This window comes from Hypanus sabinus, chromosome 28, assembly GCF_030144855.1.
Source record: "Hypanus sabinus isolate sHypSab1 chromosome 28, sHypSab1.hap1, whole genome shotgun sequence".
NCBI lineage: Eukaryota > Metazoa > Chordata > Chondrichthyes > Myliobatiformes > Dasyatidae > Hypanus > Hypanus sabinus.
Genome location: NC_082733.1, coordinates 8144451 through 8166882, shown reverse-complemented (window position 1 = coordinate 8166882; position 22432 = coordinate 8144451). Strand labels below are relative to the sequence as shown.

The following is a 22432-nucleotide window of genomic DNA, read 5'->3' as shown; positions in this document are numbered from 1 at the left end:
ACTTGATTCTAGCATGGTCCTGGAGGACTGGAAGATTACAAACTTTACTCTTAAAGGGAGGAAGGCAAAAGAAAGGAAATTATAGGTCCGTTAGCCTAACTTCAATGATTGGGAAAGTGTTGGAGTCTATTATTTTAAAGGATGAGGTTTTGGTGTACTTGGGGATCAATGATAAAATAAGTCTGTCAGAATGGTTTCTGGAAGTTCTTTAAGGAGGTAACAAACAGGGTGGACAAAGGAGAGGCAGTGGATGTTATTTACTTGAATTTTCAGAAGGTGTTTGATAAGGTGTCACACATTAGTCTGCTTAACAAGATAAAATCCTATGCTGTTACAGGAAAGATACTGGCATAGATAGAGGAATGGCTAACAGGCAGAAGGTAGCAAGCTGGAATAAAGGGGGGCCTTTTCTGGTTGGCTGCCAGTGACTAGTGGTGTTCATCAGGGGTCAATGTTGAAACTTCTATTTTTCACATTGTCAGTGATTTGGATAATGGAATTGATGGCTTTGTGGGAAAGTTTGCAGATGATATGAAGATGGGTGGAGGGGTAGGTAGTGCCGAGGAAACAACACAATTGCAGCAGGACTTAGACAAATTGGAAGAATGGACAAAAAAGTGGCAGATTTCTTGAATATACTTTGGGAAATGTATGATAATGCATTTTGGTTAAAGGAACAATAGTGAGGACTATTATCTTAATGGGGAGAAGGTTCAAACTCAGAGTCCTCGTGCAGGACTCCCAGAAGGTTAATTTACAGGTTGAGTCTGTGGTAAAGGAGGCAGTTGCAATGTTAGTATTTATTTCAAGTGGAATAGAATATAAAAGCAAGGAGATAATTCTGATCTTTTATAACACACTAGTCAGGGTGCACTTGGAGTATTATCAACAGTTTTGGGCCCCATATCTCAGCAAGAATGTGTTAACATTGGAGAGAGTCTAGGGGAGGTTCACAAGGATAATAGTGGAAATATCCAGAACTAGCAGGCACAGCCTCAAAATTGAGGGGCGACCTTTTAGAACAGAGGTAAGGAGAAAGAGATACACTACTCAGAGAGTAGTATATCTGTGGAATGACCTGCCACAGTCTGCAGTAGAGGCATATTATTTAAGGTGGAAGTTAATCATTTCCTGATTGGTCAGGCATCAAAGGATATGGTGAGAAGGCAGGTGTGTGGGATTGAATGGGAGCTGGGATCAGCCATGATGGAATGGTGGAGCAGACTGGATGGGCTGAATAGTCTAATACCGTCTTATGGTCTTAATGTTGACTTACAGCTACAACCATAATGTAAGAGCTTTAAGTCAACAATACCCACTGGGTATTGCAATTAATTTGGTTATGTCAGCTGTCAGGTTTTAGATTTGTTTCAAGATCATGTGCGATGGCTCTGTAGTGTTTTTCAATTTCACTGCCACAGACCACAAGCAATACCTTGGGGAATTTTTGAGTGTAAGAACTAATCAGGTTATTTCTACATTATGAATATTGAATTGTTTTATATATTGATATTGAACAGTTTTATTGTTGGTGCTGGGCTGCGTGGTGACACTTGCAGGCTGTGCTAGCACACCCTCCAGTATATTGGTGGGCTGGCTGGTGGTGTAGTGGCATCAGCAATGGTCCTGAGTTCAAACCCAACCAGGTCCCAACCTGGGCAGCAGCAGTATCTGCCTGGAAAAAAGTACTGGCAATCTACTTCAGTATCCCACCATGAAAACCCTGTGGGCCCTATGATCCATGAAGTCATGAAGAGTCGGACTCGACTAAATGACTGAACAACATCTAACCACAAACAGTGCATTTCGCTGTATGTTTCAATGTACACGTGATAAATAAATTTGAATCTTGTAACTTCAGATTAACATTCAGTCTGATTTTAGAAGATTCTGTAACGTGATTGATTGAGCCTTTTAATATTAAGCATTTAACTTCTCTTAACTCTTAACTATAAAGGACTCAAGTTTCTTCCAAAAAAGAGGATAAGAAAACTGACAAACCTGGGGAAAGAAAAGAAAGCAAGGACGGATCAAGTTCCACAAAGAAGCCAGAAAATAAAAAGGATGAGAAAGAAAGCGCAATGAATATTAACCATGGCCATTCCAAAAAAATGGAAGAGAAAAGGCGAAAGAGTACGTACCTAGGTGTATAATGTGAAATACTTTGAATACTATCATTTTTGTGACTAAAGATTATGTCCAGAGTTGAAACACTTTTTTTTTTGTTGCCTGGTTATTTGCCTTGAATTTCAGAAAGAATTAATAGTTTTAAGTTTGCTTGATAATTGATAGTTGTCATATTTCATAATTTTTTTTCTATCAATATTTGAAATATCTTTTTAGATGTGAAAAGTCCTCATCGGATGGTGGTTATAGACATGGCTAAAGGTGAACCAGTTGTTAGTGTGAAAACTGCAAAGAAAGTCAGGAATGACCAGGTAACGATCTATGGGGAGAGAGGGAAACAATGAATCTATTAGTTTATCCGTAATACATTGTTAACGATTTTTTATATATACACACACACACACCCCCCCCCCCCCAACAATGGTTGGCTAGTCACTTTCTGTATCTTTGTATGGGAATGTTTTTCTAAACCAATTATGAAAGGCAACTTTAAACTTACAATTCTCAAATTATTAGATAGGAATTTACTGTTCTATGATGCTTAAACCTCATGTTTGGTGCCATTATAACGGACAGTGACTTTTGTGGAATGCCTAAAGATAGTTAATATGTAAATTCAGTGGGTGCTGACATTGGTTCCCTGCTTCTTCACAGATCTTCTGTTTTTCAGTGGGGATTTCTAGAAATCAGCAAATTAACAAATTATTTACAACCTATCCTTACTCCAAAATACCCTACATATGTTAATTTTTTTGAGAGGTGTAGAGGAATTTTGATGGTATAATTCTGCTTGTTGGTTTTCTAGTTCTATGAAAAGTAACTTACAATCCACATACAGTTCTTTGAATTTGCTGTGGTAATGAAATTTAGGATATTATGGTCAGTATTTTCAAACATAAGAAGAACAGAGGCATATTGAAATTTTTACCTAGTGCTCTACAATGACAAGATGGTGCCAGTGATCATCGGCAACATTCTGTATGCTCCAGAACATCTGGATGGCAAAGATGCATACATCAGGATGCTCTAACGACCGCTCAGCATTCAATACCAACATCCCCTCAAAACTAATCAATATGCTTCAAGACCTGGGCCTCAATACCTCCTTGTGTAGTTGGATCTTGGATTTCATCACTTGCAGGTCCCAGTCAGGTTGGATTCCAACAATCTCCTTCAGCACAGCACCAATACCACATTAAAGTTTGCTGATGACACTGTCATAGGCTGAATGAAAGGTGATGAATCAGCATATAAAATGGAGATTAAAAATCTAGCTGAATGTTGTCATAACAACAGCTTTTTACTCAAGTCAGCAAGACCAAGGAGCTGATTATAGACCTCAGGGGAAAATCCAGATGTCTATGAGCCAGTCCTCATCGGAGGATCAGAGTTGGAGAGGGTTAGCAACTTTAAATTCCTAAGTACTGTTATTTTGGAAGACCTGTCCTGGTTCCAGCACTTAAGTGCAATTATGAAGAAATCACAGTAGAGCCTCTTATTCCTTAGGAGTTTGTAGAGATTCTGCATTCAAAACTTTGACGAACTTCTATAGATGTGTAGTGAAGAATATATTGACTGGCTGCATCACAGCCTGGCATAGAAATACCAATGCCCTTGAACAGAAAACCCTACAAAATGTAGTGTATGTGGCCCAGTCCATCATGTGTAAAGCCCTCCCCACCATTGAACACATCTACATGAAACACTGTTGCAGAAAAGCAGCATCCATCATCAGGGTCCCCCACCACCCAGGGCATGCTCTTTTCTTGCTGTTGCCATCGTGAAGAGAGTGCAAGGGCCTCAGGACTCTCACCACCAGCTTCAGGAACAGTCATTACCCCTCAACATCAGGCCCTTGAATCGAAGGGGATAACTTAATTCAGCTTCACTTCATCATTGAAGTATTTCCACAACCTGTGGACTCACTTTCAAGGACTTTATCTTATGTTTTCAAAATTTATTGATTTTTTAAAAATTATTATTTATTTTTGTACTTGCAGCTTGTTGTTTATGGTGACATATATGTACTTTGAACTTTTACAGTTTAACCTAACTTAAAACCAATAGAGTTTACTTTTTAGCTTACAATTGGAGCTCTTCAGTGTCTACTTGATGATATTAAATGACAAAGTCCCGTGCTATGGTAACTGCGAGATGTTTGTAGGCTGTTTCCTGTGATGTCTATTAACTGAAAGTTTTGGGGGGTGGAGTTTCAAGATGGCGACGTAGACATCTGCCTTTCAGGCGTTCTTCATTTTTTAAACTATAATCACCCTTTAATCAAATCTTTTCGAACTTAATTAGATGGGTTGATATTCACGATTTACTTCTTTTTTAAAATAATACTTGATTTAATCTTTTCAAACTTAAAATGTCTGTATCTAAGAAATCGTCTAAAGACCCTCCATCTCTTGAGGCAATTTCAAGTCTTCTGGATACTAAACTGGATATTAAATTTGCTAGTCTGGAAAATAAGCTTACTGCGAAAATGTCTGAGCTTGAAGAAGTCTTTAGATCGTTTGATACCAAGCTTCAATCGCAGGCAGCAGATATTGAACGGCATGAAGAAAAGTTTGCGGCTCTTGACAAGTTAATTTGTGAAAAAATACGTACTATTGAAACTTTGGAGGAGAAGGTACGGTCGACCGCTAAAATAGTGGAGCAGAGTAAGTTTAAAATCACCGATCTTGAAAACCGATCTCGCAGACAAAACTTGTGAATTATCGGATTTCCCGAAAATGTTGAGTCTGGTGACTTAACTGAATATTTCTCTAACTTATTGTGGGAAATTTTTGGTGAGGACGCTTTGCGGGCTAAACCTACTATTGATCGTGCCCACAGAGTTTCGAGATTTTCGATCTCGAGAGATAAGCCACGAGCTGTGATTGTTCGCCTCCATTATCCTCGGGAGAAAGAGCTTTTAATCCGATTAGCTCGTCAGAAAGGTATGATTTCTCACAGAAACAACAAGTTTCGTATTGTTGAAGATTATTCATTTGATGTGATGAAGGCGAGAATCGCTTTTAAACCAGTGATGGCAGAGATTCATTCGATTGGACTTAAACAAGCTTTAAGATACCCAGCGAATCTCAGAATTACGTTGAGTCAGCGCTTCTTTAATATTCCGGAAGAAGCGAAGAAATTCGTCGAAGAATATCAGTCTTCTAGTACAAGTTGAACTATGTGTTATGTTGAAGAATTTTTAGAGAGAAGATGCCATTTCGTTTTGGGCTTTAACTTATGAAGCTGCGGTATAGCTTTTTACTTTGGTCTGTAGACCTGGTTTTTTTTATTATCATGGTTTATAGATGCTCTTCTAATTTTACTATATAATGTTTTTTTTCTTAATTTTTTTCTTCTGAATTGGATATACACGTTAATACTCTGTAATAATGATTTATTTTTTAAGATGTTGTTTCTTCTTCCCATAAGACTTTGCTTTCCGTAAGCATTTATTTGCTTGTACTTGAAAATGGGACGAATGTTTTGGATTTTTGGACCTTTTTTTATATATTGTAGTGATTATTGAATCCTTTTTTAATCCTATTTTGATGACCTTTTTTTAATAGATTGGTGAATTTACATTTATATTCTGTAATATGGTTTTTTCAAAATGTCGTTTCTTCTTCCCATAAGTCTTTGTTTTTGAAACGTCATTTTCTTGTATCTGAATATGGAATCTTTTTTTAAAGGCATATTACACTATTTTAAACTTTCATGTTTATCCTTTTTTATTAATGATCTTTTGCTTTATTATATTATTTTTTCATTTTGATTGATATATTCTTTCTTTTTACAACCCTGTATTTATATCTGGGTGTTATATAGTCTTTTTTTTTCTTTTCATGGAGTTGCCATCTTGAAATGGGGGTAATATTAGTATTAGTTTGTGCGCCTGCCTCTGGGCTTTCTTTCGTGGGGTTAGGGGAGGGATAGGGATCTTTTTTCACGCTTTTGCTTTTTACTTTTTTGCTTTTAGTTTATGGGCCGACTATAGGTTATTAATATTGTTGAAGTGTCATATTCTCCGGTTGCTCCTGAATCATTTTTCCTTCCTGAATTATGGGTTATGTATCTTTTTAACCTTTTATGATATATACAATTATTATAGGCATGATGGATAAGTCTATTAATTTTATCTCTTGGAATACTAATGGTTTAAATCATCCGATTAAACGTAAAAAAATATTTAAAGTATTCCATAGACTAAATGCTAATATTATTTTTGTACAGGAGACCCATATTAGGAGGGGAGGATAATCAACGCTTTTTTAGGTTTTGGAAGGGTCAACAATTTCACTCGAATTGTACCGCCAAAATTAGGGGTGTGTCTATTTTTATAGACCCCTCAATTTCATTTACACATCATGAAATTATTTCTGATCCACAGGGCAGATTTTTGTTGATAACTGGCTCACTTTTTAATCGAAAAGTGGCTCTAGTTAATATTTATGCTCCAAACTTTGACTGACCTGAATTTTTTAAACGTTTCTTTACTTCCCTCCCTAATCTAAATGAATATATGTTGATAATGGGTGGAGATTTCAACTGTTGTCTGAATCCTTCGATGGATAGATCTAAACCTATTTGAATTCTTCCGAATAGATCAGCCTTTCTTATTAATTCCTTTATGGTTGATTCGGGAATTACTGAAATATGGCGGCTTTTGAACCCTAAAGATAAAGAATTTTCGTTTTTTTCACATGTTTATCACAGTTATTCTAGAATTGATTATTTCCTTATTGATCATCGTTTATTAACAGATGTTACTGATTGTAAATATGACTCTATTGCCATTTCGGATCATGCAGTTATCATGAAGTTATCTATCAAGATTTCGGACTCTTTCAATAATACTAGATCTTGGAGACTTAACGCTACTTTGCTTCAAGATCCAGAATTTATCACCTTCATAAAACAGCAAATTGACTTGTTTTTTTCAACAAACTATACCGAAGAGATTGACAGAGAAATACTTTGGGACTCTTTTAAGGCTTTTATCCGTGGACAAATTATCTCGTATTCCGTTGGTAAAAGAAAACAAAGATATTTAGATATTGCTTTATTAGTGGGTAAAATTAAAGAAATTGATAAGATTTATTCCGTGACTCCTACCAAAGAACTCTATAAGAAGAGAGTTGAGCTTCAAATGGAACATAGTTTATTATTATCTTTTTCAATTGAGAATCAATTAATTAAGACTAGGGCTCAATTTTATATTCATAGTGATCGAACTGGTAAATTGTTAGTTAACCAATTAAAAGCTATTTCGACTAAGCAACAAATTATTAAAATTCGTAAACAAGACGGTAATCTGACTACTGATCATAAAGAAATTAATAATACTTTCCAAGATTTTTATAAATCTTTATATCAAACAGAATTTGATGGCGATCTGTCCATGATGGATAATTTTTTTAACAATTTGAATATTCCTAAACTGACAGATGAAGATCGGAGCTTGTTCGATGCTCCTATTTCTATGGCTGAAATAGGAGAGGCTATCTCATCAATGAACTCAGGGAAAGCTCCTGGTCCTGATTGTTATATTATAGAATTTTTTAAAACTTTTTCTTCTTTGCTTTCCCCTTGGTTATGTGAAATCTTTAATGATGCATTTGCTAAGAAGAGACTACCCCAGTCTTTTTATGAAGCTACTATCTCTCTAATTCTTAAAAAAGATAAGGATCCTACTCTATGTGCATCTTATCGCCCTATATCGCTATTAAATGTAGACTCTAAAATTCTTACAAAAATTTTAGCTATTAGATTAGAAAAGTTACTATCACAAATTATTTCAGAAGACCAAACTGGTTTTATTAGGAACCAGTATTCCTTTTTTAATGTTAGAAAATTGATTAATATAATTTACACTTCTTCACCCACCACCTCAGAATGTGTTATTTCATTAGATGCTGAAAAAGCTTTTGATAGAGTTGAATGGACATACTTAGTTAATGTCTTGAAAAATTTTAATTTTAGTCCTAATTTTATATCATGGATTAAATTAATATGTTATAAACCTGTTGCTTCGGTTCTTACAAATAATTACAGATCCTCTTTTTTTCAATTATCTCGTGGTACGAGACAAGGTTGTTCCTTAAGTCCTTTATTATTTAATTAGAACCTTTAGCCATTGCTATTCGTGAATCCCCTAGTATTTTTGGTATTACCCGTAATGAGAAGTTATACAAGTTATCACTTTATGCTGAGGACTTGTTGTTATACATTTCTGATCCTGACAGGTCTATTCCCGCTATTTTATCCTTGTTGGTTCAATTTGGTAGTTTTTCTGGTTATAAACTAAACTTGGATAAGAGTGAATTATTCCCTTTAAATGCGCAAACTTTATTGAATGACAGGATACCATTTAAAGTTGTTACTGATAACTTTATTTATTTCGGTATAAAAATTACCAAGAAATATAAAGATTTATTCAGATTGAATTTTTTACCTATGCTTCATCAAATTCAGCAACTTACTACAAGATGTCTCCTTTATCCTTATCATTAGTTGGCCGGATTAATGCTATTAAAATGATGATTTTACCGAAATTTTTATATTTATTTCAAGCCTTACTAATTTTTATTCCTAAATCTTTTTTTGATAACATTGATTCAAAAATTTCTTCATTTGTGTGGCAAAATAAAAACCCCAGGTTAAGTAAAAGGCAGTTACAAAAATCTAAAAAAGATGGTGGTTTAGCTTTACCTAACTTTAGATTTTACTATTGGGCGAATAATATTCGAAACTTAATATATTGGGAATTAGATTTGGATTCACCATTGTGCCCAAAGTGGGTAAATTCAGAATGCAATGATGCACAAGGATATTCTTTATTCTCTGTTCTTGGTTCTTCTCTTCCTGCTGATTTAGTTAAATTCAATAAACAGTTATCCAACCCTATTGTCAAACACACATTACAAATTTGGTTTCAATTTCGTAAGTTTTTTACTCTGAAAAACTTTGTTCTTGATAGCCCCATCTTATTTAACTTCTTTTTTAAACCTTCTTTGACAGATCAAGCTTTTAGCATATGGAAAAGGAAAGGTATAATATGTTTTCGAGATCTTTTTTTTGAAGGTAGTTTGATGTCTTTCGACCAACTTTCCAACAAATTTAAGTTACCTAAATCTAATTTTTTTAGATATTTACAAATCAGAAATTTTTTACATAAAGTTCTACCATCCTTCCCCAATTCAACTTTGATAGATTTTTCAGATATGATTTTTACCTTGAATTCTTGTCAGAAGGGATTAGTGGCTCTTATTTATAATATGATTATGAAGATACAACCAGAAATATCAGGTAGAATTAAACAAGAATGGGAAAAAGAACTTCAATATAATATATCAACAGAAAAATGGGAAAAAATTCTACAAATGGTTAATTCTTTTTCTATATGTGCTAAACATGCTTTAATACAATTTAGGGTTGTACATAGAGCCCATATGTCTAAAGATAAACTTGCTCGATTCTATTCTCATATTAACCCTCAATGTGACAGATGTCATTTAGATGTGGCCTCATTGATCCACATGTTTTGGTCATGTCCCACTTTACATAACTATTGGAAGGACATATTTGCTATCATTTCCTCAATTTGGAACATTGATTTACAACCTCATTTTATTACTGCAATTTTTGGTATACCAAATGAGGATGGTAACCGGTTTTCCCCTTCAATTAGACGAATGATCGCCTTTGTAACATTAATGGCCAGAAGGTCTATATTACAAAATTGGAAAGAAATAAATCCTCCTACCACGTTTCAGTGGTTCTCTCAAACTATTTCTTATTTGAGCTTAGAAAAAATTAGAAGCACTATTTTTGACTCATCAATTAAATTTGAAGAAACTTAGGGACCGTTCATTCGACATTTTCATATGAATTAATTTGGTCTCTTTTAGACCTTTTCTCTTTTTATTCTTGTTCTGGTATGGAGTTCCGGAGTTTTTGACACTATCATATACATATAAACTGTTATTATTGCCCATGTTAGTTTAGTTTAGGTTTAACTTTTTTTTCAATATATATTCTTTTTTTCTTGTATTTTTAAATTTTTTTTCTTTTGATGATTATTATTCTTTTTCATGTATAATTAATGTAGGTTAGATTGATTAATGTACTATTTTTTTGGCTGATATTTTAATAGATTGTTATCTTATTACTAATTCAACTTTAAGTCTAGTGCACTCATAACCTATTCAATATTACTATATGTTTTTTATATATGAAATTCAATAAAAAGATTGAAAAAGAAAGAAAGAAAGAAAGTTTCAGGCCAGTTAATTCCAAAAGTCCTCAATGCTATTTAGCAGGAATGAAATGATAAGGACAAGCTCTTATTTTTTTGAATATCCATTTTGTTTGTCCTTGGAAAAACCTCAAAAGATTTTCATCTGTATATACTCCCAGCCACAGACCTGAGTGAAAAAAGATGGCTGAAAACATAAAATAATACTAAGTTGCATGTCCTCGAAAGGAGTTTCTGAATTTTCTGTAAAGAATTGATCTTTCAAGATTGTTCTTGACAACAGTATTTGAAGCATCTGAATTATTCAACATTTGAATGAGCTGAAAGACATTTTACCCTTGATTGTTCATGTCATCTGTCTGCTTCACTGATGTTAATGCTGCTTCGTTGGCAGAATATACCAAAGTAGTGGATTTATCTACATTGACTGGATTTACTAGTGGCTTAGGAGCCTACATAAAGAAAATCATCGTTTTGAAGGTATGGTGATTAAGAAATATGTCATTTTTACCAATTTTATAGACATCGACTTCTAGAAATAGAGAGAAACGTTTTCCAACTAAACCGGATGCTAAGGAGAGAAAGGATATTCTGCCATTTGAGAAAATAAAACAGCAAAAAATTCGTGAGCGTCTAATTCGACTGGAGCGCATACGTCGTGCAATAGAATTAAGAAGGTACTTGAAAGTTTACAATTCAGAGGAAATTTTAATGTCAAAAGCTTTAACTTGTTTGGACTGTTTATTTATTACACTTATTTAGCTAATTTCTAGTGGCATCATACATCACTCTGTGATTGTACTCCTTCAGCTAAATTGGAATCCAAGGCCAAATACGGGACTTAAGCATAACATTAGCAGCATTTTGACAGGATGTTCATTTGCTTGAAAAAATGCTTTGTATGTTCTGAAATCATGCAATTTTTCATACTGACATCCAAACACTGACTCTCGTGCCCCTTAATCTTGGTTGTATTTGAACTTGAGTTCATCACACTGTTAGAGTGAGAGTTGTACAGCCCTTTAGCCCATCATGTCCATACTGACCATTCTACCTGTCAACACTAACCCCATTTGTCCTCAATAAGCTTGTAGCTTTATACTATATGCTTTGCTTATTCAAGTATATGCTTATTCATCTCTTAATGATTGCATCTGATTTCACCGCTGCCTGTAAAAGTTCCACAAACGAAACCTTCTGTTTCTTAAAACTTAATTCTCAAATCACCCTTTAAACCTCTTCCCTCACATTAAACATCTATCCTTCATGATAAATTTTCTCTACACTCTTCTTAGCAGCATTCAAACAGTTGGACACAGTATTCTTAAGAGTACTCTAACCAATGTTTAAAGTTGCAACAAAGCATCTTTTTTGTCTATTCTTATGAAAGCAGGTAGGCCACATTATTGCCTTTAGCACTCTATTTACTTGTGTTGTCACTTTGAGGGAGGTATTCCCCAAGTTCTTCCTGTTCATCAGCAATCCTTAAGGCTCTACTATTTACTGTACAAGCCCTACCCCTATTTAATGTCCCAAAATGCATCATCTCACACCTTATTCCACCTGACCTCTAGAAAATTTTCCTTGCTATCTATAACACCAGTTACTGTGTCATTTGAAAATTTACTTATCATTCCTCCATCCTTCATGTCCAAGTGATTATCAAAGATCACAAACAAAAAGAGTTCCCACACTGATCCTGTGGTGCACCACTAGTCCCAGACTTCCAATCAGAAAAGCAACCTTCTACTACCACCAAGCCAGCAAGTCTGCCTTTGATCCCATGTGTCTTAACCTTCTGGACCAGCCTGCTGTATGAGATTTGTTGTAATTTCAAACTTGTTTCAATTTTTCCATCAAAATCTTGTGTTAAAAGAAGTTGCAGAGGGCCATGCAGGACCATAGCAACAAATCCAAAATAATAATCAGATATCAGGATACAAGTTGGGAGGCCACGGACAAGAGCAATACTTAGTGACTTTTAGTCTGAATTCCAAAAGAGCGCAAGTTTTAAATTTTCATTTGCACAAGTTAGTAATTACCAAGCCACTTATTCTGTCTAAATTATTTTTGAACACCATGTAGACTGTCTTGCTTGGAACAAGTTATATTTTCTGCCTACTCTGCATTTGTAAAGTATGTGCTTATTGTTAACAAGGCGCCGTGAAATAGCCGAGAGACAGCGTCGTGAGCGGGAACGCATCCGTATGATTCGCGAACGTGAGGAACGTGATCGTTTGCAGCGAGAAAGAGAACGATTAGAAATTGAGAAACAAAAGCTTGAAAGGGAAAGGATGGAACGGGAACGACTGGAACGAGAACGCATACGTATAGAACAGGTGAACATTATTTTTTGGTGATATATTTAAATGATTTGTGTAACAATGTGGATGGGCTGATCAGTAAGTTTGCAGTCAAGAGAAAGAAGTGGCCTTGTGGAATATGGGCAGACGGATGGCTAATGGAGTTTAATCTGGACTGTGAGTTGTTGCCTTTTGGGAGGTCAAATCTAATTACTAAATGTCAGGACCCTTAAGAAGCTTTGATATGCAGAAGGTTCTTGGGGTACAACTCACACTTGTGTAGCCACTTTCAGTGAACTGTGGTGGAAGGTGGCAACACAGATAAGAGTGGTTAAAAAAGCATGACAGGTTTCCTTTCATAGACAGGATGCTGTTAGCTGGGTAGCCATGTTTTTTGATGCATTAACCGCTGGTTAGGCTGCATTTGAAGTATTGTGTAGTATTCTGGTCGCTGTATGTACTGGAATGATGTGGAGGTTGTAGAGAAAGTGCAGAAGTTCATCAGGATTAGCTTGGATTGGAATACGTTAGCTATAATCCTTTCTGTTTCAGGATGGATAAATTTAGATTGTATTCACTGAAGTGTCAGAGACTGAGGGGTGAACAGATGAAAGTATATGAAATTGAGAGGCACGGCTTGTTGTATAGTCGGAATCGTTTTCCCAGGGTTGATGTGACATATATTAGAGATCATAGGTTGAAGGTATGAGGGGGAAGGGATCACCAGACACCACACGCACCCACACCCTGCTAGAGGTAGTGGAAGCAGATACAATAGCAAAATTTAAGTTGCATTTAGACAGGCAGATGAACATGTAGGGGAAGGTGGGATATGGAACGTTTAGAAGCAGATGGATTTAATTTATTTTAACATCATCGTCAGCACAGATATTGAGGGTCCTAGAGTTGTATTGATCCATGTTCTGCACAGCAGTATTTGATTTGGTAGTTTATTGTAGAAAGGGTGTGAAGCAAGATGTGGGCTTTTGCATTTTAACAGTTATCTCTGATCATTGCAAGATGGATGAAAAAGCTATCAAATCATTTTAGCTGGATAGGTTCATGGAATCATGGGAAAAATTCTTCAATGTTTTATTCTTGATGAGAAGCTGACAAAGAAATACAAATTTGACAAAGAATGCTACAGGAGAGAAACGGGTTCTTTGACCTATTTAGTCCATGCCAAATGATTAATCTCCCTAGTTCCATCGGCCTGCATCTGGACCATAGCCTCCTATACCTCTCCTATCTATATGCCTACCAAAACTTCTCTTAAATGTTAAAATTGAACCCATATCCACCACTTCTGTTGGCAGATCTTGCACAACCCTCTGAGTAAAGAAATTCCCCCTCATGTTCCCCTTGACCTGTGACCTCTCATAATCTCACCCAACCTCAGTGGGTAAAAGCCTGCTTGTGTTTAACCTGTTAGGATCCATCGTAACTTTGTGTACCTTTATCAAATCTCCACTAGTTCTCTACGCATTAGAGAATAAAGTCTTAACATTTCTAGTCTTTCCCTATAACTCGGGTCCGCAAGTTCTGGCAACATCCTTGTAAATTTTCTTTGCACTCTTTTCAATCTTATTGACGTCTTTCCTCAGGTGGGTGAGCAGAACTGCACACCGTACTCCAAATTAGGCTTCTTCAACATTTTTTTAATAAAATGTTTTTATTGAATTTTCAAATAGGTTACAGAAGGAAAAATAATTATATATAAAAAAAATTGTCAGCCCTTCCCCCCACTTCCCTTAACCACTCCCCCCTAACATATCCCTATAGAAAGAGAAGAAAAAAGAAAGAAAGAATGAATGCCTGGATATCGGAAGATCCCCACATCCTCCATGGAGGTCTTAATAGCTTTAGTATATATATTTATTTCTTTCCCCAGATAACGAATAATTTTATTTTCGGAGTACCTATATATTTAATCCTATCTTTTGTAAATAAGGGCGCCAAATTTTCAGAAATATTTCATATTTATCTCTTAAATTATAAGTTATTTTTTCAAGTGGAATGCAGCTAAAAATTTCATTCTTCCAATGATCTATACTTAAGTGTGAATCAGATTTCCAAATAACTGCAGTAGCCTTTTTGGCTACTGCCAATGCAATTTTTATGAATTCTTTCTGATATTTATTCAGTTTGGATTTGAGTTTTATCCCTTCAATATCGCCTAGTAAAAATAATGTTGGATTATGTGGAAATTGTGTTCCAATAATTTGTTCCAATAAAATTCTTAAATTTGTCCAAAAAGGTTAAATTTTAAAACAAGACCAAGTAGAGTGTAAAAAAAGTACCAATTTCTTGATTACATCGGAAATATCAGATAAATTTGGGTTTAATTTATTTATCTTTTTTGTGGTGTAATATGTAATTGATGTAAAAAATTATATTGCACTAATCTTAACCGAACATTTGTTGTAGTAGTCATACTGTCAAGACATATTCTTGACCAACTTGTTTCTTCAATTTTAATATTCGAATCAGTTTCCCATTTTTGTCTTGACTTATGAATTCCTTGTTTAATTGCCTGTTTTTGAATCAAACTATACATACAAGAAATAATTTTTTTAATTTTTCCTTTTTGAATTAAAGTTTCTATTTTATTAGGTTTGGGCAATAACATTGTTTGACCCAATTTATCTCTTAAATAAGCCCTTAATTGGAAATAACAAAAAAAGTGTTGTTTGATAATTTGTATTTATTCTTTAATTGATCAAATGACATTAATATACCTTCTTCAAAACAATTTCCTAAATAATCCCTTTTTGAAACAAATTGTATAAAAGTTGGTTATCCATTGTAAAAGGAATAAGTTTATTTTGAATTAAAGGTCTCTTTGCTAATAAAGATTTCTTTATCTCATCATCAACATTTATCCCATAAATCAATCAAATGTTTTAATATAGGAGATTCTTTCTTTTCCCGTATCCATTTAGATTCCCACTTATATATAAAATCTTCTGGTATATTTTCTCCTATTTTATCTAATTCTATTCTAATCCATGCCGGTTTATCTTCATCAAAAAAAGATGCAATAAATCTAAGTTGATTTGCTTTATAATAATTCTTAAAGTTTGGAAGTTGTAACCCTCCTAGGTCAAATTTCCATGTCAATTTTTCCAACGATATTCTTGACATCTTACCTTTCCAAAGGAACTTCCTCACACATTTATTTAACTCCTGAAAGATCTTCTGCGGTAATTGTATTGGTAGTGTTTGGAATAAATATTGTAATCTAGGGAATATATTCATTTTTACAGCATTTACTCTGCCTACTAATGTTATTGGTAACGTCATCCATTTATCAAGATCATCTTGAATTTTTTTCAATAATGGTTTTATACATTTAAACGTCCCAACTCCAACGTGTTAAAAATTCTCTTTACAATGCTATCTGTGACACTACTTTCAACAAATTATGTATCTGTATTTTCAGCTCCCTCTTTTCTACCACACCCTTCTGTACACTACCACTCATGCAAGTCCTACCCTGGTTTGTCCTCATAACGCACAACATCTCAAACTTGTCTGCATTAAATTCCAGCTGGTCTAGATCCTACTGCAAGCTCTGGTTGTCTTTCTTGTGGTCCTCTACACCCTCAGTGTTGGTGTCACCCATAAATTTGTTGATCCAGTTTAGCCCTTTATCATCCAGGTCGCTGATATAGATAACAACAGACCCAGCACCAATCTCTGTGGCACACCACTAGTCACAGCCCTTCAGACAGAGAATCAACCATCTACTAGCACTATCGCTTCATGGAAGAAACCAATATCAAATCTAATTTCCTACTCATCCTAAATGCCAAATGATTGAGCTGCCTTGATCATCCTCCCATGTGGGACTTTGTCAAAGGCCTTGCTAAAGTCCATGTGAACAACATCCATTGCCTTGCCTTCAACCTTCCTGGTAACTTCCTCAAGAAACTCTATAAGATTTGGTAAGATACCGCCTACCATACACAAAACCATGTTGATTATCCCTAATTAGCCTGTCTATCCAAATGCTTACATATTTGGGCCCTTAGAATAATGTCCAATAACCTAACACTACTGATGTCTAGCACACTGATTTGTAATTTCCTGGTTTATTCTTATAGCCTCCAATTTTCCAATGCATCGCCCATGGATAAGGATGTTTTAAATATCTCTGCTAGACCCCTCGCAATTTTTGCACTTGCCTCCCACAAGTTCCGCCCTGGGGATTTATCCATTCTTATTTGCTTTAAGATAGCAAACACCTCTGTGTCTGTAACCTGTATACGATCCATGACCTCACTGCTGTTTTGACTCACTTCTATAGACTCTAGCTGTCTCATGAGTAAATATAGATGTAAATAATCCATATAAAATCTCCCCCCCCCCCCCCTCCCATCTCTTTTGGCTCCAAAAATAGAGTATTCATGTCAAGTCAAGTCAACTTTATTGTCATTTCGACCATAACTGCTGGTACAGTGCATAGTTAAAATGAGACAACATTTTTCAGGACCATGGGGTTTCATGCCACAGTACAAAAAACTAGACTGAACTACTTAATAAAAAAAAACAGAGAAAGCTATACTAGACTACAGACCTACACTGGACTGCATAAAGTGCACAAAAACAGTGCAGGCATTACAATAAATAATAAACAGGACAGTAGGGCAAGATGTCAGTCCAGGTTTCAGGTATTGAGGAGTCGGATAGCTTGGGGGAAGATACTGTTACATAGTCTGGTCCTGAGAGCCCAAGTGCTTCGGAGCCTTTTCCCAGAAGGCTGGAGGGAGAAGAGATTGTATGAGGGGTGCGTGGGGTCCTTCATAATGCTGTTTCCTTTGCGGATGCAGCGTGTAGTGTAAATTGCAGGAAGAGAGACCCCGATGATCTTCTCAGCTGACCTCACTATCCGCTGCAGGCTCTTGTGATCTGAGATAGTGCAATATCCGAACCAGGCAGTGATGCAGCTGCTCAGGATGCTCTCGATACAGCCCCTGTAGAATGTGATGCAGATGGGGGGTGGGAGATGGACTTCCATCAGCCTTCACAGAATGTAGAGACGCTGCTGGGCTTTCTTTGCTATGGAGCTGGTGTTGAGGGACCATGTGAGATTCTCCGTCAGGTGAACACCACGAAATTTGGTGCTCTTTACAATCTCTACCATGAAGCCGTTGATTTTCAGCGGGGAGTGGTCGCTCCGTGCCCTCCTGAAGTCAACAACCATCTCTTTTGTTCACATTAAGAGACAGGTTGTTGGCTCTGCACCAGTCCATTAGCCGCTGCACCTCCTCTTTGTAAGCTGACTCGTCATTCTTGCTGATGAGACCCACCACGGTCGTGTCATCGGCGAACTTGATGAACTTGAGCTGTGTGTTGAAGCACAGTCATGGGTCAGCAGAGTGAACAGCAGTGGACTGAGCACACAGCCCTGGGGAGCCCCCATGCTCAGTGTGATGGTGTTGGGGGTGCTGCTCCCAATCTGGACTGACTGAGGTCTCCCAGTCAGGAGGTGTAGGATCCAGTTGCAGAGGGAGGTGTTCAAGCTCCTTGCTGTTTCTTCAAACACTGTGTTCCCTTTTATTTCAAATTTTCTACGCTCGGTGGCTACTATATTACACTTTTCTAGTACTGGGTAGGACCACCCTCTCCTTGCCCCCCACCTTTGCCTCCAGAACAGCTGAATTCTTTGTGGCATGGATTCAACAAGTTTACAGTGATGCTCAGTTGGGATTAAGGGGCTAATGTGTGCCAAAAAAAATCTTCCCCATACCATTACCAACACCAGCCTGAAGCATTGACACAAGGCAGGATGGATCCATGGATTCATGTTGTTAATGCCAAATTCTGACCCCACCAGCTACATATCACAGCAGAAATCGAGATTCATCAAACCAGGAAATACTTTACTGATTTTTAACTGTCCAGTTTTGGTCAGCCTGTGTCCACCATAGCCCAAATATTTCAAGGTTCGACGTGTTGTGGTTCAGAGATGCTCTTCTGCACACCACTGTTGTAATATAGTTAGTTGAATTACTGTTGCCTTCCTGTCAGCTTGAACTAGTCAGGCCATTTTCCATCGACCTACTCCTTAACAAGGTGTTTTCACCCACAGATTTTTTGTTTTGTATTATTTTCTGTAAACACTATTGTGGGTGAAAACCTCAGGAAATCAGCAGCAGTTCCTGAAATACTTAAATCACCCTGTCTGGCACCAACAATCATTCATAGTCAAAGTTACTTAGATCTCATTTCTTCCCCATTTCTTGTTCAGCTTGAACAACAACTGAATCTGTTGACCAAGTCTGCATGTTTTTATATGCTACGTTGTTGCCACATAGCTGACTGATTAGATGTTTGCATTAATAAGCAGTTGTGCGTAATAAAATGGGCACTGAGTGTAGATAAGCATGGATTTTATTTTAAACTTTTGTGCTTTCTTCTTTACCACTTGTTAAAATAGTAGGCCATGCTGGGACTTGCTTAAGCAAAGTTAGACAAGAGTTTCAGCATAAGAAGATGTGTGTACTATCCTTCCCCTTTTACTCTGGCACAAATGCAACATACAACTCTTCAGGTCTAATTTAATTTGAATTGTATTGAGTTTATCAGCCTTGAGTTGGTTGTTAATTTCTTTCTGGGTGCTATATGAGTTCCGGCTGGCTGGGTTTCAAATTGATGCATTGCAATTAAACCTGACTTCATGGATTTTTAGATCAAATTCCAGATTATAATATTGGGTCTGTCACAACTGAGAATTGTTAGTTTCAAATGATAAAGTAAATCTCTGATAATCTACCACCTTTTTATTTCTTTTATACGTTACACAGTTTATTAAGTTATCCAGTAAATATATTTTGTTTAAAAGGTGTGAGAAATAAACAAGCACACCAGACACCCCCCCCCCCCCCCACACACACACACACACACACACTCTGATTGCAAACCTCTCTACATTCTTAACCGTGGGTTCTGGACTCAAATCATGGCTGCAAGCTCTGGTGCACTAGCTCCAGTTGCACACCTGACTTGCCCTGGGGCTCTGGATTCACATTCCATAATAATGACTGATCCAGTTGCAGGACCATCAAGATTTTCATACAATGAATGTTTAATTGTCAGTTCTATGAAATCTAAGCTGGTGGATAGGATTTCAATTTCCTCCATGGTTCTCAGTTTATTTAATTTTCTCCATCCTTTTCATATGTTTGGTCTCATACATGCCAGCCTTTTAAAATCCCTGAATTTATTAACTTTACCAGTGGTGGTCATACATTCAGCTATCAAGTCTGTACACTTTGAAATTCCTTATGAACAAGCACTAGCACTGATATTAAGGTAAAACTATCTATTGGGTCAATTATTTGCTTAGTTGCCCTAATCTGTTGATTGGTTCTTTATCAAATTTTGTTTGTGATGCATTGGGCCCTTCATCAGTATTGAAGGTTCCTCTCTCACAGCCCTTTTTCCTGCTTGCTCATCATGAAGGTAAGCTGTTCCCTTTGTGGGCATAGCTTCTTGTAATGACTTTTTCATTTATCCTCTTACTGCTGTGCACCAGTGTCCAGGTGCCTTTTCAGTATTTTCGATCTGTGTATTAGTCAATTATTGTTGACTTGCAAAATCTGAAAACAGTATATTAAAACTGAAATTGTTTTTTTTTATTGAATTCTGAAATACCTTAACTTAAGGGCATAATTTCATCCTCTGTGTGTGAGTGAGAATTTTCAGAGCTGCTTCAGTAGTATTGAACCTCTGGGACTAGAACTTTTCATTCCATAAAAGTGTCTCCCCTTTGTTAATGTCACTATAGATATCAGTAGTTTCAAGGGTAGAGAACAGTGTGTTGACAGGACAGTAAATAGTTATGGTTCAGGAAAACAAATGAAACTTTTGCTTATTTAGGAACGTCGCAAGGAAATAGAACGCATTGCTCGGGAACGTGAAGAACTCCGTAGGCAACATGAGCAGCTTCGGTTTGAACAAGAAAGAAGGAACTCTTTAAAGAGGCCACATGATGTAGACAATAGGTATGTTTTAATGTGACAGAATTATTGGATAAACCTTTGGGTACTCATTGGCTATATGAAAAATCCTGCTTCAATAATAGCATGAATTTGATCATTTACTCTGTAGTTTGATGGATAAACTTTTGCTGATTTTGATTTGTAAGTATTACACTTGAAGGCTTTATTATCCTTTTTGCAATGTTGTTAGGGTTGCAGAAATAATAGTGTAAATACATACAATGATTTGCTTACTTTGCTCTTATTTGATTTCATTCTGAAACCTTGATATTATCTATCTTTTAAAATCATTTAGTCTTGTAATGTGGTATGAAGCTTCATTCATTTAACTCGGAATCATTTTGTATTCTTTTTATTTCCTCTCCATTATGTGTATGGTTAATTAAATGATACTATAAGACATAGGAGTAAATTAGGCCATCAAGTCTGCTCTGCTGTTCCATCTCTCTCAACCCTATTCACCTGTCTTCTCCTTGTAACTAATCAAGAACTATCAACCTCCACTTTAAATATACCCAGTAACTTGCCCTCAGCCATCTATGACAATGAATTCCATAGATCTCCATCCATGAATGAATGTTATGCTTGGTTTTTGTTTTTGGAAAAGGAAAATGTATTCTTGATATGTTTTAACCAGGCTGTTCCAGCTTTAAATCTCTCAATGTCATGTAATCTAGGCGTGATGAACCCTATTGGAGTGATCATAAAAGGAGAGCCATGGACAATGATGTCCGCTTTGGTCACAATTCAGATTACGGTCGTCAAGAGCCAAACCGTTACAATGATTTTGATCATAGGATGCCATCTGCATTTGAGAGGTGAGTGCTCCCTTTCTATCTGGTTTTTGACCATACCAAATGAAACCTGATGTCGCTATGTAATTGATTTGAACAATACTTCTTTTCAAAAAGGGGTGGAGACAGAAAGCAAGAAACTCCAAACCAGTTGGTTTATCATCTCTTGTTGGAAAAATGGTAGAAGCTGTTTTCAAAAATTACAGCAGGGCATTTGGGTTAATGGAAGATTTCATAAAAAGCGTGGTTTTGTGAAAGAAAATGAATATTTGAGTGATGTTGTAAGTTCTATGAAAAGGTTAGCAAGTCCTGTGTTGAGGGCTCATGATTAAATTTCCAGAAGGCATTTGGTGAGGTGCTACATTGAAAATTATTAGGGAAGATAAGGCTTCTAGTGCAGGAAGCAACTTATTGGTGACAATGGATCAATTAATAAGAAACTGCAGATAGGCAGAAATAGATGTAACTAGTGGTAGGCATGAATGTTGCAACCTACTCTTATCAGTTTGTAGCTTGGGTGAAGTCACTTGAAGACTGGTTTGTCATTTTGCTGCTGATGTAAAGATGGAAGGAAAGGTAAGCTGCAGAGGAGCCTTTAGAAATAAAGTATTTTATCTTGCCTGGCCATCTCTCTACATCCATCCTGCTCCCTCCCCAGGCACTGTCCCATGCAACTACAAAAGGTATCATACCTATTCCTACAACTCCCCCCTTACTACTGTTTGAGATAGAAGCAGTTCTTCCAGCTGAAGCAGGCATTACATGTAAGTCCTGAAGTGTTGCTTATTGCATTCATTGCTCTGACTACAGCCTCTGTGTCAATGAGACTAGACTCGAGTGGGGTGAGTACTTCACTCCATCTGCCATGCCAGTCAGGATCTCCAATGGCCAGCTATTCTACTTCCACTCTGTATTCCAACGTCAATATGTTTATCCATTGACAGG

General features: G+C 36.4%; 1 protein-coding gene across 2 annotated transcripts in view; it reads left to right on the top strand.

Moving 5' to 3' along the window:
• The window catches only part of sltm (SAFB-like, transcription modulator), a 77656-nt gene that overhangs the window by 43872 nt on the left and 11352 nt on the right, over window positions 1-22432 (top strand). For both annotated transcript variants that reach the window (XM_059952567.1, XM_059952566.1), the window contains exons 12-17: window positions 1958-2133; window positions 2344-2438; window positions 10907-11061; window positions 12543-12723; window positions 20572-20696; window positions 21371-21511. In XM_059952567.1, the coding sequence (XP_059808550.1) occupies window positions 1958-2133; window positions 2344-2438; window positions 10907-11061; window positions 12543-12723; window positions 20572-20696; window positions 21371-21511 (873 nt within the window). The remainder of the gene's footprint in view (window positions 1-1957; window positions 2134-2343; window positions 2439-10906; window positions 11062-12542; window positions 12724-20571; window positions 20697-21370; window positions 21512-22432) is intronic.